The sequence below is a fragment of the Manacus vitellinus genome, unplaced genomic scaffold (assembly GCF_001715985.3).
Source record: "Manacus vitellinus isolate BGI_N305 unplaced genomic scaffold, ASM171598v3 scaffold_51_pilon, whole genome shotgun sequence".
Taxonomy (NCBI): Eukaryota; Metazoa; Chordata; class Aves; order Passeriformes; family Pipridae; genus Manacus; species Manacus vitellinus.
In genome coordinates this window covers 3,590,466-3,609,547 of record NW_021940620.1, presented here as the reverse complement: position 1 = coordinate 3,609,547, position 19,082 = coordinate 3,590,466, and the positions used below count along the sequence as shown (strand labels likewise).

General features: G+C 41.3%; 1 protein-coding gene across 1 annotated transcript in view; it reads right to left on the bottom strand.

The window, feature by feature from the left end:
• Window positions 1–19,082, bottom strand: part of SPOCK1 (SPARC (osteonectin), cwcv and kazal like domains proteoglycan 1) — a 265,682-nt gene that overhangs the window by 4,580 nt on the left and 242,020 nt on the right. The window contains exons 6-9 of the mRNA XM_029962976.1: window positions 13,152–13,268; window positions 6,679–6,900; window positions 6,038–6,100; window positions 880–1,017 (exon numbers count right to left, since the gene is read on the bottom strand). Coding sequence (XP_029818836.1) covers window positions 880–1,017; window positions 6,038–6,100; window positions 6,679–6,900; window positions 13,152–13,268 — 540 coding nt within the window. The remainder of the gene's footprint in view (window positions 1–879; window positions 1,018–6,037; window positions 6,101–6,678; window positions 6,901–13,151; window positions 13,269–19,082) is intronic.

Sequence of the window (19,082 nt, the reverse complement as noted above, 5' to 3'; positions counted from 1 at the left end):
ATTGGAGTGCATAAACCTCACTCTGCAAATGAAGCTGTTGAATGTAACATCTGTGATGTGATTTCTGGGCATCTTGGACCTTCTAGGTCTCTGTTCCTTCTCAAAAGAGAAAGCTGCAGACACAAACACCACTGAAGCCCTCTGAAGGAATGCAGGTGAAATCTTGCATGTTTAGGAACAACAGCTAATTGGGGATTTCACTTATCTACATAATATTGTCCTGTCAGCAATTTTTTGGGGCGTGGTTGCTTATGTATACAATTTTACACATTTAGGCCTTCCCTTGCCTGGAAAGCCATTATTCATGGAGTCCCAGTAAATGTGAATTCCAGATTACACAAAACAATATATTTAATATATATTAATATATATATTAATTATATATATTATATATATAATAATATATAAATATATAATATATTAAATATCTTATATAAATATTAAAATATTTAAATATTAAATTTATATAAATATTAATTAATTATTATATATTATATAATATATAATAGAATATAAAATAAATATATAAAGATTATTTTATATGAATATTAAAATATTATATAAATATAAATATTATAAATATTATATATATATAATAATATAATAACCCTGGATTTTAATATCAGTGACTACATTTTCCAGGCTGGCAGCAAAAATATCTGAACAGTGGTTATTATTGCCTGCTAACTTCTGCTGGGCCCCTGCAGTCCAGAGGACCAGTAAGGGCCCCATTTGTAGTCTGGATGGCAAAATCCAGGAGCAGTTTTAACTCTGGTACTCGTGTTTCACTTTTGTTACCCTACCTGGTCCTACAGCAATGGCAGGGCTTACAACAGTGGTAATTCCTGTGTTGTCTGAGGAAAGCACATCATAACTCACCACAGCTGACTGTCCCTTGCTTCCTGGAGCCAGCTATCTCATTCCCATACTTATCAACACACCAGCACTGCCCTGTGCTGCCGTGGCACTGAGTGGCTTTGTAATAACCTTCTTCATTGCACCGGGGGATGAAAGTACCTGAATAAAATATAAGGTGTGCTCAGTAATGCAAGTCTCTGCAGGAACAAACAGCTACGGAGAGTATCATGAACTTATCACTTATTTACAGGGAGATCTTTGCAACGTTGACAAGAAAATACATGTGATTATCTGCTGCCTAAAAGGGGGGAAGAAATTACATATGGTTAACTCTTTTCAGACACCCTGCTCACGGCACAGGCTGTAAATGTTTGTGCACATGGAGGGAGGTGGCAACACAGCACTAGAGAGAGGTTCAGTCTGTCCCTGAATGATTAATATTCCCACAGAGCCTTTTCAGATTTAACTCCTGGTTTTAAACTTTTCTTCCCAACTGGATTATTACCCCAACTTCATTAATTCTGCATTTCCCTTCCATTTGCACTCCTTCAGTGTTTATCATATAAGTCCTTCCACAACACTGTAATTATCCCTGGAAGGTATCTGCCATCTGCTTGCTATTCATACTAATCTCAGGCACATCCTCTGACTTACTGAGACTTCCCATGTATAAAAGGAGAAATAATACACAAGCTTTACAGAGAGGGACAACAGGATTTGAGTCAGTAAGTCTTTGGATTTGAAGCCCAAGATTTGTTTCACAATAAAACCAATATAGTTCAGCCTTGTATGGTTCATTCTGGCTTCTGCAGACAGGAAAACTCTCAGGAGAAACCTGTGTTATTGTTCCCACCATTTTTGGCAGATACAGTAAATGTACTTCAATATGAAGAGCCCTCTTGTCCTTCAAGATGAATTAGCTTTATTCCCATGAGAGGTCACCCCATTAATTTTTCCCTTCTTTGTCAATTGCTTCAATTTGAAACATGGCATAAACACACCCTTGCCCCCAAATTTCTTGTTGCAAGTGATTTTTGAGAAAGGATTTTTCTTCTTTGTCAGAGATACCAGTGATTTAGTGGTGATGCAGTAAGTTTTTTAACTAGTTCCATGGGTATAGCATCTACTCAGTCAGTTCAGGTGTTAGAGGAGCCACTTCCACTACATTTCTCAGAGAAAAAAATGAATGAGAAGATGCTGCCCAAATGTCATGAGACTTCCTATTTATAAAAGACACAAAAGTGGAGGTCAGTCAGTCTCATACACAGAGGGTGTATATGAAGTGAATCTCTGAATTTCCAGACTCATTGCTCTGTAATGTTTGAGTGCTGCTAATGTGGGTCTGGAAGGTGAGAACAGAAACCTTTGAACACCTGCAGAAATCTCGTTTTTGGAGAGCACTTCACATCCATTAGTGAGAGTATTTTAAATAACTTCAGAGCATGATCTTATAGAAGGTTTGCCTATAGGTACCACAATTAAGTTCATGTACAAATGTAAGCATATTAAAGGCTATCAAAGACTCATCTTCACTATTTATAAGAGAATAGTTCTAATAATCACATACATGCATTTGCCTTTGCAGGTTTTTGTAAGATAACGCTCACTGTTTAAACTTTTATTTCAGTATTGATTAGGAAAGGCATTTTTTCATCTTTGTGCTCACGTCCTCTCTCTCATAAGCATTCCAGGTGTTTATCAGACTATACACAACCTTGGGAAAAGTGCTCAGGTGCTGACTTTGAGCTGGTGGAAACCAGCATAGCTGTGCCCATGTCACTAGAGCTCCCCTGTTAAATCTGATGAACATCTGGCTCCAGGGGAGGATCAGAGGGGGAACCTCAGTGGCATTACAGGGTGAGCAGAGAACAGCTCCTGCATTTCAAACTGTCTCACGCTTTCTCTTTTCCTCGGGCAATGCAACCTTTCCCTCCTTGCACAGTTTCAGTGTTTCTTGTAAGGTATGAAAATGTTCCACACTGCCTATAAAAGCCTCAGATTCAAAAATAAATTATGGCCCAGGCTCACTGCCAGCATAACTGTGTGTGGAATAGATTCACACTTTGGGTCACAGCGAGGAGTAGAAGGTACTTTTCCTTCTGCGTGGGAAGTTCGTGCCAACTCGTATGTAACACCAGAGCTTTAAATATTTAGCTGTGCATACCAATGTCACAGTATTTGCCAACCATCACAGGGGAGATACAGCCTGTCCTCTCCAACGTGTCAGGTGCAGGGGATGATTTGGAGAGGACAGAGAGTCCCAGGGAGCAAGTGATGATTCGTCCTGTAAACTGGGCACAAATCACCCCGTGCTCGTTGGAAATAAGATCTGCTATCCTGGAGCAGGGCACCCAGACAGCCCATTTTCTGGGAATATTTCACCCCATAATTTGGTTTGGCATCAGAGAACATCTGCAGACTCTGGAAGGAGAAAGGAGTTTTCCTCTCCAGAGGTTCTTACACAGACAGTGCTTGCACACCAGTGTGGGGAGGGCTGGTGGACCAGCTGTGCTAAGTACTCCCCACCAACCTCCTCAGGCTGGTGAATCCTCCCTCCCCATCTCTCTTTGTCCTATAAAGTATTTAATTATATTCCACACAAACTCAAACAGCACTATTGCATCTGTAGCCTCTTTATGGACCCGGAAATATATATATATATTTTTTTTTTGCATCATTTTCTTATCTATATAATACTCCCCTTCCTCAGAGAACATGGAGAGAATAATTATATGCTAAAGATAGTGAAGCACACAGGTAAAAGCCTGACAGAAATAAGTGCTACCCAGCACACAGCTCCTTGTATTAGCTATTATATTTGCTGAATCCACAGGGCTAATACAGGAGGAAATAGTAACAGGAGCAGAAATTTATTACTTTAGTGATGTGGGAGAAGCATTATCAGGCTGCACAGTTGTATGCTCTAAAAGTACAGTCTCTGCAGTTAATTGTACTCTAGATAAATCGGGTAGGAAAAGATGAATAGAGTTGTTTACTTTTTAATTCAGTCTCCTGGGATGCTAGACTCTATTTGAAAGCCTCCAAATTCAACACATCTAATGGCAATGGCTTTGAAGTTCTTTGTTGCAAGTGTCATGTGTTTTGAAAAATATATAGAGAGAACACAATATCAAAAGTCATCATTTTTATCAGTGGATACAAGTTAACAGAAACCATCTCCATGCTCCTGCCCAGACTGTAAGTGCTGTGCTCTCTGTGTCAGGGTCAGAGAAGGAAAGAGAATAATTAAAGATTAGTTTCTCTGAAAATATTAATCTCTCTTTTCCATCTTTACTGCTGCTACACTTGGTTTCCATTTGCATGATTTTCCAGTCAGTGAAAAGACAATGTTTTCTGCTGTATAAATAGCTCTGATATCAGATTAAAAGCTCCCAGACAGGTGTCATTATGCAGGCAGACTTTCAAGGTAGGTGAAGCAAAGAGTTCCTCTCTATATTATAATTTTCTGGCTTGTGGAACAACCTGTGCCTGACACCTTGATTTGTTGAGCTTAGCCACTTTCATCCTTCTTTTTTTTTTTTTTTAAATACAGTTGACTAGAAGTTATTTGTACTAAGGGACCATTCTTACTGCTTTTACTTTGTCATTTTGCTCCTGCCACTGTGATCAGATCCCAGTGACATGTGCTACAACTACCTGCACCTTCCACTACCTGCAACACAGGCATCATTCTTCCCACACACCACAACAAACCACTTATGTTTCAACTCAGATGACATTTACTGCACACAGTAAATAACAGCAAAGCATAAAATAAATATGGGATAGTCAAAGCTATCTATTGAGAACTGGGCTTCTTGTTCTTTTAGGTGGCTTTGGAAATCATGACACCCATGAGACACAGAACACCGTGACTTCCTCTGACACAACATCCACTTGCACACAAATGCAAAATATTTACTGAGTGAAGCACACATACCCTGAGTTATCAATCCTCTCAGCTACGAACAGCAGGAGCTGCAACTCAAACATCTTAATTTTTTAAACTTGCCATGAAAGGCTGATGGATCTAAACCACAGCCCCTGTAGCCTCTGGGAATGTTTATTCTTCATTTGAACCAATGAATCCAGGTTGAGGTTGCTCATAAGGTACCTGAACCTTGAGTCCAAATGGCAGTGGCACCTGGGAATGGCAGGATTTGGCAAAGATGAGCTTTGCAGCAGCTCTGTTTGCAGGGTATCCAGAAACATCAGGCTGGACTCTGAGAGCAGAGCTGACGTGCATGTTCTGTGCTGCAGCTGGGGATGCTCTGAGAACCTGACACATATTCTTGAGGAAGGGCCTGACAGCCTGGTCTGAGGTCAGCCAGGCTCCTCAGGGTGAAATGCAGGGCTTGCTGTAAATGTGATCTGTCCTGTACACCTCAGGGATTTGGCTCTGTGCACACAAACACACAGAGGTTTCAATAAGATACCAGCACATAAACATCAGCCTACCCACCACTGGGTGATTTTAGGGTAGGGAATTAGTCACCTTAAATTTACTCAGTTCAACAACCTGATTTTTCAGCAATTAAATGGGAAAATGCCAGATGGGGATTTATTTAACCTAATTTCAGGTATCCATCAGAGCAGTGTAAGTTATGAATCGAGTCAGGCTTGCAGTAGTCACTAGAGAGAGGGACAGGCACAATCCCATCTTACAGCACGGAGCATCCTGCAGGGCTGCCTACAATGAGATGACATGAGTTCCTGTTTTCATTTACACAGAATCTACTGAAATATTTTAGAGAGTGATTAGGCAAAGCTGAACCCCAAGAAGTACCTGCATTGCACCACGACTGGAAGGAGACAAGAACCCATTGGCTATGCACCTTCAGTCACCCTTCAAAAATGGGAGGTTTGAGTATCAAGCAGCTTCTGTGCTTACTCTGCCCTGTGAGGTGATGGAGGCAGTATTAAGCTCTGTGCAGACAGGGCTTTGCATTTCTGGAGAGCTGTAAATTAGTTCTGACCCCGTTGCCACGCTGACACCTGTTCTGTGTGTTGCTATCTCATTATTTGTTTAATTTCATAGTGTCAGGCCTACACTCAGCGCTGCATATTCCCGACTCAAAACATTAGTCTCTAATTGAAAAACCATTACTGCATATAAAGTTACAATAATCACAGAAGCTTTAATTAGTTGAGTAAATGAATAGCAAGTAATCGAACTTACCCAACAGACTCTTCCCTCTACTTAGCTTTTGAATTCTATTCATTTCATTCTGGCAAGGAAGACCTAAAATATAACGTATAAGAATCAGTTTCCAGATGGTCCGGGACAGGCTCTGTAATGACTGGCTTCACTGCTGACATGAAATGTAGACTACTGTACACCTGGGAATGAGAGCAGCCCATATGCTGGTACTGTACCACAAAACAGATTTATGTCATTAGCTCCACTAATTAAAAAAAAAAAAAGGCAACACACTGTAGTTGAGAGCAGTGTTTGGGGGCCATTTTAATTGTTAAACCATTCTACCTCTCTTTTCACCAAACTGACATCATGCCAGCTCTCTGATTTATGACTTGCTAATTGACTAATTTCTGCATTAATAAAAGGGCAAGTTTTTGAGCTCTCTATCAGCCATAGAGCTTATTTCTAGATTGTGTGCACTGGCACTTACTGCTTTGTTTCAATGGTCAAGGGATGTTCATACAGTTCATCTGTGACATTAAACATGGTCCCTCAATGTCCTTTCACACCAGTGATGGGGAAAAGAGCTTTTTACCACACCTGCCTGGCAGTGACCAATCTCTGTGAAACACAGGGAGCCCCAAACACCTCCTCTCTGTGCTGTGCACTGCACAACTCACCTCCTGGCTTCTGGAAGCAGTAGCACCACTCGTTGTTGGAAAGCTTTCCATCCTTGAAGGAGTCACAGGAGTTGAAGAGGGGTTTGACACAGGGCTCGTACTTGTCCAGGTAAATGGCACTGATCTCTGAGGGATCCAGCAGCAGGTCATAGTTCATGTCAAGTTTGTTGAACATCCAGCCTAAGGAATCCTTACAGATTGGTAGTATGCTGGTGTCAAACCCTGTAAGAAGACAGGTAGACATTCCCCCTCTGAACCCCAGCACATCCCTGGCACAGGAGCCCCTGCTGAGGTGAAGCCTTGCTGATTTTGTTTGACTGGACTCTGAGCATTAGACTGACTTGCCCAAAGCAGAACAAAATTCTAAGGCTGATCTGATTGTGTAAAGCTTAAAACCCAAGCACAGCTACAAACTAGAGCACTACTCATGCTCTGTAGGAGCTGTGGGGTGAGGAGGGCTGAGATTCAGAGCTGATTTCTGTAATTCAAAGTTATTTCTACTCAAAAAATTCTTGCTTATTTTTTTTCCATCCTCAGTCCAACTGGGCTGGCCTGGGTCCAAGAAACTGAAATGTTATGAGAAGAGGCTGCATCCACCATATTTTCAAACTAGATTGAGTTTGAATGCAATTTAAATCCTGTTTCCCATACTCGTTTCTAGTTGCCTGATCAAATTCTTTCCTGCTGTGCTCTCACCTTCTACCTCTCATCCTTCCTTTTCACTCTTCAAAGCCCTGTCTGTGTGGCAGACAACAAAATGCTTTGATCTGGACTGTGAGCTGCCTGGGGGAGGCAGGGGGAGAGAAGGGGCAAAATGTCTCTGTTTCTTCCACCTCTCTGAGGAAGGGCACTGCTTCAGCTGGGAGCTCCACAGGGCTGCCCATGCTCTCCCACACTGTACCAGCCCCACTCCTTCCTGCAGCCTCCAGGATTCTGCAGCAATACAGGAGTCTGCTCCTCCAGTGCTTTGGAAACCATCATCATAATTCATTTTAATAGCCCAGATTCTTCAAAGACTGCAGCAGCAGCAGTGGTCATCACAGAAAGCCCAAGTCGTGCACATAGATACCCACAGTGCCCATGAGATACATATTTCAGTGTTCTGCAGGCTCCACAAGAACAGTGGCAATGCCTCTTTCACAAACAAGACAGGGCATCCATTATAAATCTACACTGTCATGGTATTTTTTCAATGCTTGGAACTAAATTCCAAGTTATCTACAAGTATATTTATAATGCAGAGATAACAAATCTGACAATGAGGATATTGGTTTGAACCAGGAACATGAATACATTGGCTGGAGATGTGCAGGGACAGAGGGCTCCTGACCCCCTGGGCACCTCATGCTCCCCCTGCCCCAGCTGTGAGTGATAACCTGCCTGTGCTCTGCTCATTCTTTGGGCCACGTGGAGAAAGCAGCCTGATGAGCTTTTTCCTTTGCCTGCCCCTTTCACTGAAGGAGGTCAAGCTTAGCTTTATGTGCTGTACGTGTCCCTTTGAGGGCCCTGCTTTGTTAAAGTGAAGCCTGAGCCGTGGCTGGACTCATGCTGTCAGTTTGTCCAAGCTCTGCAGCCTACCTGCTATTTTAAGCATTAATCCAAAGGAGAGCAGGGCTTTATGCTGGAAGCTGTGCTTCTTTTTTTTCTATGCAACCGTGGCTGAAGGTTGCCAGTGCCACAGAGGGACAATCAGAAGGGTTAACTAATGGGAAGGTTTGTGTCATTCATAATACATGTTTCTCTGAGGGAGGAAGAAGGTAATGCCATTTCCTCAGGGCTCCAGGCAGCTCAGGCAGGGAAGAGAGAAATCATGCTGAACATTTCATCACATTTTTGTGCTGTTATCTCCTATAGCATTATCTAATCACATTTGAGCACAGTGGAAAAGAAAAAGGCAGTGTGAATAGATGTAGGGGGAAGCCTGCTTGCCTTGCTGAAGCAATTAGAAATATTGACTTCAATTATTTTAGTCATCTGAAGAAGGCAAGGAGGATTTGGTCACTGTGCAATCTCTTGTTGAGTGAAAGGATTTAAGATATCTTGACTTTGCCTTTATAAAGCAAGAGAAGCAGGACATGCAGTCCTGCCTTGTGTGGGTGTATGCTGTGCCAAATTTCCCACCATGGGGCAGGTTAAAAGCAGTCACACAGGCAGGGGTGGGTCATTCAGCTGCAGGGTGGGGTACAGGTGAGATCAGTACACATTTCAGCTATCCCAGTTTAACAGTTTTCAGGGGAAAAAGAGCTGGGTTCTGTTGTCTGCTCTTTTTCTGCACAGATGCCCTCCCTGGTAATGGCCTTTACACCCTTTTGTGGCACTTGCTGCTGCAAAGATGAGTAACTACAAGGTCTGTTGTATAATCAGTGGTGTGTGTTGCTCAGCCCTGGTGGCTCTCTAAAGGTCATCTCTTAACTGCCAAGGATCAACACAGGGAGGAGGAGATCCTGCCATGAACTTGCTCCTGACAGTGTCTGTAGATTATTTCTGAGTCTTGTTTTGCTCCCTGCTGGGAAGTCTCTACCTGTGTGTCCAACAGGGATACAGCCCCAGCGTGCCCTCAGCACTGACCTGTCTGAGCATATCACGAGACAGTGACTGCTGGGAGTGCAAAGATCTCTGTGACATCCCAGCAGGGCTTGGATGTGAGATACAGTCATGGAAGATCACTCATGAACACAGTTAATTACAGAGATTTTGACTGTAATTTCTTATAAACAAGGGAGCTTCCACTGTTGTGACAAGAGTTCCAGATCAGGTTCATTAAGAGGCTGGATTATCAAACAGTGCTGGATTATTAGACAATGTGGTCTGGAAGTCTTTAACTACTGAGATGGTAGGTGTGATGGAAAGTCCTGATGGTTATTATCAGTGGAAAGGTTAATTCTTTAATTGTCCCTCAACATGTAGTTGAAGGTGAATAGTAGCATCTACCTCCACTCCACACTGTCTCCTGGTAAAAAGTACTGCCCATAGATCACCTTTTGCATCTGCACCCCAAATCCAACCATCCTGGATGCTCCCAGCACCCAGCAACAGGAATGAAAGCCAAGTGTGTCCTGAATGTCCAGCACAGGCTCTGACCCCCTGCATAACCAGGGCAGGTGATGGAAAATGGCTTTTGGAGCTCACTTACTTACCTTCACTGGGAGGTCACTGTGTTCCCATCAGCTTGGTGAGGCCAAGTGATGGTTGAATGAATTAGCTCCTTAGTAGAGTCTTTTGATATACTTACTTTGCTGGATGAGATAAAGCATATATTGTAATTCTGTAATGAATTCAGTGCTTGGTTAAGAGGCTGGATTTCCAGCACAACAGACCCAGAACAAGAGTAACCTCAGTGAGAACTTTTCTGCATCTTTCTGTCCATCAGCTTAGTGCTGCAGTGCCTTTGGTGAGAAGCAGGAGAATGGTGCAGGCTCCACATCCCTCTTGCTCTTGGCTCCTTGGCAGAGGCTGCCAACACAGATGCCAATTAATGTCAGTTGAGGTGGTGGCTGCTCTCATTTGGACACCTGCTCACAAGGACCTGGATTGAGAGCATCATGTTTCTCCTCCTGACTGACAGCTGTTCAGCATCCTAACAACTCTCACTCACTACAGAGCTGGAAGGAAATCAAACTGGTGACCTACATGTAAAAGTCTCACATCCCACTGACACATTAAAACGCTCCACCTCCTCTGAATTAAAATGGAATTAAATTTAAAAAAAGTCTGTAAGTGAAAATCCTAATTAAAAATAAACACACCTTCTGGCATGAAAAAAATTATTTTTCCCCTTCAAGAGTTGACTCACATGAGCCAGTTTTATTTTATTAACGTATACTACAATTAAATTAACGGGGGAATAATTAACCTAATTTCCCCTATCACTTGAAATAAAGGAAGGAGGAGAAGAAATGTTCCCCAGAAAAAATCCTTTATATTGCATAGATCTCTAGTAAAAGAAAAACAACTCCCACTCCAGCCAAGGAGACCATCTAGATACAATAAGAGGATGTTATGAGGGGATGTTATGAATTATCATTAGGCTTAGGAGCAATTTGAATCTGATCTTGCTACCTAATTAGTTTAATTATTTCCTTACGTCAAAGCATGTCCCTGAGTTTCTTCTATCATTTCTTGAGGAGATTTTAATTGTACAAAACCTGTAAAGACAAGGTTCCTGGCCCATGGTGCTTTGCTGGGATCAGAGAGCTCACTGAGTGAAGGTTTGAGATTTAAACACAACGAGCGCCCTCATCCCTTTTTTTCCTTTCGAGAGAGTTAAAAAGAAAACAAAAAGGAGTGTACATCTTTCCTTCACCTGGGGGTGAACTTAACACACTCAAAATGCCTACTTACACTCACACTAACATCCTAAAAAATTAATGTAGCACAGAGAAATCTCTGCTGGAACACCTTCTCTAGACAGCCCATGTGTCCGAGGCATCGCATCCCACCATCTGTTCCTTTTGCTGCCACAGGGGCACATCCAGAATGGATTACTTTGAGGATGTTCATGCCTTTTAAGGCTCTACAGGCATAACCAAACCAGGTTAATGAAGTGATCTGTCTGGTGAGGAGGGCAACACATGCAGAGCAATAAAAAAAAGGGCAACACGTACATCAGAGCGTGTTTCCAGAGCTGTGTGTGTCCTGTTTGCCAGGATTCACATAAATTCTTTTCTGCAGCTTGGGTATGTGAACTTTGCTTTGAATTCTGAGCCCTGTTTAAGATGTCTTTCATTTTTACAAATGTCTGAAGTTAGAGGGAGCCAAACGCTGCTGTCCTCACTCTGTGAGTGTTTTCAGTGCTACCAGAGAGAACTGGAGCTGCAGAATTTGGCACATGCAGATTAATTCATGAATACTGCTGCAAACCCTCAAAAAGAAAAATAAGACCGAGTTTTGTGGCATTCAAAAATGATTTAAGCCTCTAAACTCATAAAGTTTCTTTCTTTTTCTTTTTTAACTGATATATAAGAAAATAAGAAAATGTGCCAAACTAAGTCGACAGTCTAAAAATGAACATTGTTGAGATCAAGTGTTTAAGATCATCAAGGCAGCCTTTCAAATAAAAGCTGCCAGAAAATCAAACTAAACTAAAAAGAGATAACAACTCCTCTGTGAATCAGAGCAAACACTGCAGAATTACCAGGGATGTTTTTCTCACTGAAATGTCTTCAGAAAGAAAAAAAAAAAAAAAGGCTCAACACCTTTAGGATTGTATTGAGACTTTGGCCTCTGGCAAGGTCCTCGTGAGGATCTCACAGGTTTTGCATGAAAAACATCCTTTTGGGAATCTGATAAAATGAGATTACATGTGATTCTGGGCCTACAGGACTTCAAACGAAGTTTAAAGTCTCTGAAGTTTTCTGTCATGGGGTCTGAAACGAATTCACATCTGGAAGCCATTATTAACTGTACACCCAGTTGCTTTTTGCACTATGTTTCAGCTTCCTCTGCATGAGAATATCCTTTTTTGGAGCACTGTTTGAGAAATAAGTAGGACATATGGTGTTAAAGATACTGACTTTGTTGTAAATACTATGGAAAATCAGTGAAGGTGAGTCACAAACCCAGATAAAACTTGTGCATCCTACTTTGCAACACACAACGTGTTTTGGGACACACTATTTAAAAGAATTAATGAGTCCTTCCAGAAAATAAAGTTGCATCTGCTCTCTGATGAACATGACCTCTTTTGATGCTGTTATGTGAATCTTTACCCTCCCTGGTGGGTAAATGACATCAAAATCAGTCATGTTGGCTTAACCCACAGAGAGTAAATGTCCTCCAAACTGTTCACTTTCTTCCTTTCTTGGAAAAAGAAAAAAAAAGCATCAAAGGAAGTAACGATGGTGTTATTAAATACCTAGGACACAACAGATTTATGGCTTTCCAGACCATTTAACTCTTCCAGCTCCATGGCTCGGGTGTGGATGTTTTAATTTTTTTTTTTCTCTTATATATAAGCTGTTAGCAGGAAACTGCAAAGTAAAATCTGAGTTTCTCCCAACATTGAAATAATTTTTTACACTTGTATGCCACACTTTTGGCTTATCCCACTGGCCTAGGGTCAGAAAATGCTTGGCCATAAACCTGGTGGGTAAGGATACACCACAGTCCAACCCCAAGGGGTGATTTGGATGCAGCCAGGTTGACGTGGAGGGTCATGGAATTTAACTGTACAGACACAAACTGTGCCATGTTAATTCACCTAAGAAAAGTCCCTGAGCAGTTTCCTTTACTAGTATAGAGGTCACCTCCATGGCCTTCAAAGGGATTTGCCTGATTAACCTGTGAAGGTCATTCTGTCTCTAACTGCCTGTTCTCAGAACAGTTTGGGCCAGAGGGGGAACAGAAGGGCTGCAGCTCCTTCAGAAAATGGAATTTATTTGCAGGATCAGGTCTCCTGTGTGCCTGCTGACTCCCTGGCACCTGCCTGCCACCAAGGAATGTTCAGTGTTCACCAAGGAAAGGGGTTTTCTTACTGCCTTGCACCGTCTCCGAGCTCGTGGGTTTGATGACACGATTGGCATCCTCGTGGAGAGCACCAAACCAGTCCTTTAGCCTCGAAGCCAGGCTCCTCAGCTCCTTGTCTGTGCAAGCTGGAAAAAGAACAAAGCACCAGACTGAGTCAGGAGCACCAGGGAAAAAAAACAAACCTTCCCCCAGAGAGTCCATTAGAAAAGTCGTGTTTGTGGTTGTGAAGTTCTCCTCATTAAGAGCTCTGAGGGATAAGAAAAGGATGCAAGTTAAAAAGAAAATATCAGTCATCATGAATTATAAGTTGGGCTCCAGTACTTCCTCCAAAGGTGACATGATTTGTGATGGAAGAAGTGCCACGCAGAGCTACCCACTGGTTTGAAATTAGAGCTATGTGACTGTTTAACTTAAATGTTTTCACCTTTTAGGATTTCAGAGAAAATTATCAGTCAGACAGATGGGGAGGAGGGACATACTTGCCTAGACATGCTACTCGAACAAGATGCTGGGAATAATTTATAGCCACATTTGGCTTAGTGTAAGGTTATTATCACAGTAATAGGAAATATATATACTTATTTATATACAAAAAAAATTGTCATGTTGCTCTAGTTCTACTGCAAGTAAGGTTCTGCCACCTCTGAAGGTTGTCAATTCCATTTTGTTAGCGAGGTAAAACATTTATTTTCTTATAAATTTTTACTGAGAAATATCTAATTTTCTTTTTTTTTTCCAGAAATTTCTGCCAAGAGATTAACATCCAGCTGAAGCAAATATTTTTAAGGAAGAAAGCTGCATTAGTCACCAGCTTCTGTCAGAAAAAATATTCTTGTTTCTGTATCATGTTTAGTGCTTAAAATTCACATGCTTAGGCAATTTTATTATTCCTGCTGTGCACTCGTTCTACATTTTAAATGACATTTCTTGGAATACAGAGGAGGATTTTATGCTGTAGAGGCAGGCATCCTTCACAGGCACAATATGGCTTCTCCATCTCACTGCACATTATAATGCTCCTCCTTCCACCTTGTTGAAGAACAATTGAGCCCCACAGCTCTCCCAAGTTAAACTCACTGCTCCAGTGACTGCAAGGAACTTGCAGAGATCTCATGGCTGTGCTGAGTCTTTGTTTGTTCTCCCACTTTATGCTGGGACAGGAATAACTCTTAAGTTAAAAATAAAAATTATAGCCTTTTCAAAGTGGGAACTATTTTAGCATTTGAGAGGGGAGAAGAAGAAAGATTTTCCTGTTTTTTTCCCATAATGCTGGAAGAATTTGATGAATTTTCCTACTGAAGATAAAAATATGAAGATCAATATGCCTTCTTGCTGAGTACAGGTATGGAAACATCAGGTCTTAGAGAAAAAAAACCCAACAGTTAATGTAAAATAAATGAAAGACAATGCAATATTAACTCTAAAGTGGCTTACCTTAATGAAAAACTTTACCACTTTATTTTCTCACTTAAATTAACATTATATTTTACTCATTGTAAACTGTCTTATCTTTGAAAGCTAAAACCAAAGCCAAGATAGGATTTTTGAGCCCACCATGCCATCTCTTCTATAAGGAACACTTCATGTTGCTCTTCCTTCCTTGGCTATCACTCACAAAGTCTTTTATCAGAGAAAAATCACGACAGAAGCAATAGCAGAACAAATTCCATCATCCTGCCTGTAATGAGGCCCCATTAAGAGGTATTTGAAGGGGGGAAGGTAGGAAGAAAACTAATGTTATCATTAATAATTGTTCAGCTATGAACTAGGTCTAGACAGGCACAAATGATTTCTTATTTTATGAATTTAGATCCAAAAAGATAAGAGAAATTTCCACCATGCAATTGGTAATTTCAACAGGAGTTGGGCACTTAAATACATGTTGGTAGTGATGCAGAAGCTTCTTTTATGATGCTGTTCCTGCATTCCCTAATGAACTGTCAGCAACTGGTTCTCATCAGGCATAATTTTTGTCAAAATATTATGAGGCCACTACAGCACCATGAGAGACCCTAAAAACCTTCTTTTCAATAACCTGTCTCACAAATGTTTCCTGAGGAGTGTACTGATAATAATTCATCCTTCCCAATTAAAAGAAGGCAGTGTCTTTTCTTTCCTTCTGCCTTGTCCCTCAAAAATCAGTTTTGCAAAGGAAAAAAAAAGAGAAATATAGTACACAAGTGTTGTTTAGCCAATCCTTCATGCATGTGACAGGTTATCCATATGCTCAGAGTATTTCACAAGTGTATCTCCAGTCAAACTGCACACACAAACACAGCTTTGACTCCTGATTATGTCAGGTGGGTGGAAAAAAAAAAGAGGATTCATTTGTCCAAGAAATGAGTAATGTAATTTTATTGTGCAGGTCTGATACTTTTTTTTTTTGGCATGTGTCACCTTTAGAAAGCCAAGGTTGGAACTCTGGACCACAAAGATCCATTCCTGTGCCTTCCTGGCCCCTTACCATGCCTTGGGGACAGGAACACTGAGCTTCACAGGCAATCAAGGTCCAGAAAAAAAAGAAAATAACAAATAAAACACTCTCTAGAGCGATTTTCCTTATTCAAATTTTTGTACTTCCAAATACAAAGCCAACCCTAGAGACCACAGCAACTCACAGCTTTGAGGGATCCAGCATTTGCTCCCAAACTCACAGTGTGGGAGAAGCTCCTGCTCCACCTCTCCCAGGCTCAGCACCCTGCAGGATTCCCAGGCATTCCCAGGGCCAGACTGAGGGCTCTAAAATAAATCCCACAGAGTGGGCATTTGCTGTAAACTGCATTGACTGAGGTAATTGGAATCCATGCTTTTAAACTACAGCTGAGGCCAGGACTGAATGCACAGTGTAGGTGGGACAGAAGCAATTAATTAATGGTAAACACAAGTAATTAATTAGTGGCAAATCAGACTTGAAACAACTCCTCTGTACAGTTGAACCACACAAACACAACAGGATCTGTAAAATGCCATTTGTAATGAATTGTTACATGTTTTACCATGTCTGTAACTAACCATGTTGAGATTTTCCATGCCCATGGACATTCCTACTTACACCAGTCCTGTGCCTTTACCCAACAGCTGCAATCCCCGAGCTACATCAGCTGGGTTATACCCTACAGCTGCTCAGACAGAGGAACCCTGCATCCTTCTGTCATTCCCTGACATTCCCTTGATTTTGATGGAGCCAGAACAGGCTTGGAGCCTCCTCTGTGCTGCACCTTTCTCCAGGACTGCCCCCCTCACTCCCTCTGAGGACAGTCTTTGAGGGTGGACTCTGGATGATTTATTTCTCTTGTTTTCACTGACCCCAAACCCTGCGGATTTCCCTTGGAATTCAGGCTGAGGCATAACTTGACAGGAAGCCCAGAACTGGAGTTTTGTGCATTCTGGATAGTTCTTTTGTGAATAACTGAGATACTCCTTAAGTATGCTGCTTAAAGATGATTCCACAGTGGATAAGATGTTGAGGTTCTCTCTTAGGACTGCAGTCTTTCTTCACAAGGATAAATGCTGTTTCATGAGTCAAACAGGAACCAACTTTGCTGTTAATATGGAGTGAATAATAAATTCCTGGACAAGACTTCAAAAATTTTATGCAAAGTTCAACTAAATTTCTATTCAAGTATTTAACGCCCTCAATCTTACTTTCTCCTGCACATTAAAACAGAGGAAGCATTATTTTACATTTTCTTGTGTTAAATTTTATTTTAACGCCACTGTACCTGGTTAAAAATATCCTGCCTCTCTACCTGATGGAACTGCATTCTATTTCATTTATTTGAGCATTATCAGCAGCCTATAATCATTCTGAATTTGTTTGTTTTGGGACACTTCAAAGTGGATTGACATTCAGAGGGAACAAGTTTCATACAAAGTCAGACCCAGCCTCCAGCTGGGTTCCAGGAACCAGAGCACTTCATGTTTTATTTCTGGTGGTAGGACCCATTATGTTACATATCAAACAATTAGAAAGCATAGCTCTGAGAACCATCAGATCTAAGACCCTCATATATAAATATAAGTTTTAAAGCATTTTTAAGAACCCTCTTCATAAAAAATGCAGTGCAAATGTACCTCTTTACTACTAATAGAAGTTTCAAGTCACATTCCTCAGACGACAAGAACAGGGTTGTAGGAGGAGTGGATGTGATAATGGGTCTCTTGCTATTTGGAGATTTATAAGGAGAGAACACTGGGGCTGCAAACAATATGGATATTGACATGGCTCAAAGCACTGATTAAAAAAATCCGGGATGAAGAGAATCACCAAGGGAGGAACCTCTCCATAGTCCCTCTCTAACAACCCAAATCTGTCCTGTCAACTGTCAGCAGCCATTAAAGCTCTGGTGTGTGACACAGACCCGAGTGCAAACAAGTGCAAAGAGGCATTTTCACCTTGGTGTGTGTCTTCTTCAAGACAAGAGACTCTGCCTTCAGGTCATTTCCTACACCTTTTAAAAAGAGAACAACCCACAAGGCTTTGTACTTGCTATTTTATCCATGTTACCAAAAGTTCTGCCTGAGCAGCCACGTGACATCAGATCCCTGGGGAACATTAATTCCTGGACCCCTCACTGCTGATGCTCTTCCACAGCACCCACGACTTCCCAGCGTGCAGCAGGTTGGGATGGCTGCTGCTCCAGCTGGGGATGGAGAGGCAGGATTTAAACATCCAGCTCTCCTACCTGATCCCAGAGCCAGTGCCCTGCACCTGCCATGGCTGTGGGACCAGGGACAGTGGCAGAACCTGTCCCTTCTCTGAGCCATGGAGGATCTGTGTGCTGCTGGACCCAACCCACACCCCCAGATCTGAATCTGCAGATGTGAGGAATTATCCTGCAGAACTGATTTATTAGCAAGCACTGAAAGTGCAGATTTATTCCCAAGGGTGAGGGAATTGGTCCAGCAGTTATTTATTCCTAACAAACTGAAAGCACTTTTGCTAAATACCTATTTTCACTAAGCAGAAAACATTAATCTGGCCTAATGGAAAGCCATTAGCATGCTCTAAAGGCTCAGGTTTTCCTAGGCCTTGGACTTTTTCAGCTCTACAGTCACTATTTACATAGGTGGTGAAAATTAGCAGGATAATATTTAATTTCACTCTTTCAGATAGGGAATTTCAATAGTATTTGGTGATAGAAATCAACATTACAACTGAACTTACCTGTAGATGTATAAGATTAAATACAATACTGAGTCACATCCCATTTTTATTCCAGCCTAGCAAAGCAATATTGTAAAATCTTCATCCACTACCAAAATAACAAAACAAGCCTTGTAACCCCTACTGCAGTGAACTCCAAACAAAACTTAGGAAGTACATTGCTGCAGGACTGTATTAGTGTCTCACTTGCTGCCAGAATGTTCTGGCACTATGTGGCAAGCAAGAAGTCCATGTTGTCCAGAAAAAAGTTACAATGATACATTAGACTGTTTCCCAATAAGCAAACCATGCAAACAGATTCACAGTATGTGTGTAACAGCTTTTGTGTCATTTGACTTCCCTGTCATCTCTCTGTCATCTGTCTCTTGCCTTCTTGCTACTATTGTCATTATTCTAATAATGATTTTTACAAATAGTGCTAAATTACTGCCAATTACATTAGCAGAGACTGGTATTTTTGATTCATATTATTGTTATATAAATAGGCTAAATAATGTCTTAGGTAGAGACTGAGGAACAGATTCACTATTCCCTGAATGCCAAAGTGGAGCATGTGAACATTCCCTGAGAGCTGGGATAGCTTCAGCTTTTCTGTACTGTAGAGGAAAGGAAACTGCAAATGCATATATAAGAATGCAAATAATAATAATTAAAAAAAGGTAAAAAGTAGAAGCTTTAAAAAAAATACATATTGAGTTACTCAGGTTAGTGTCCTTTCCACCCAAATTAAATCTGCCATGACAGAATTCAGCTTAGGAACTTGTCACTAGTT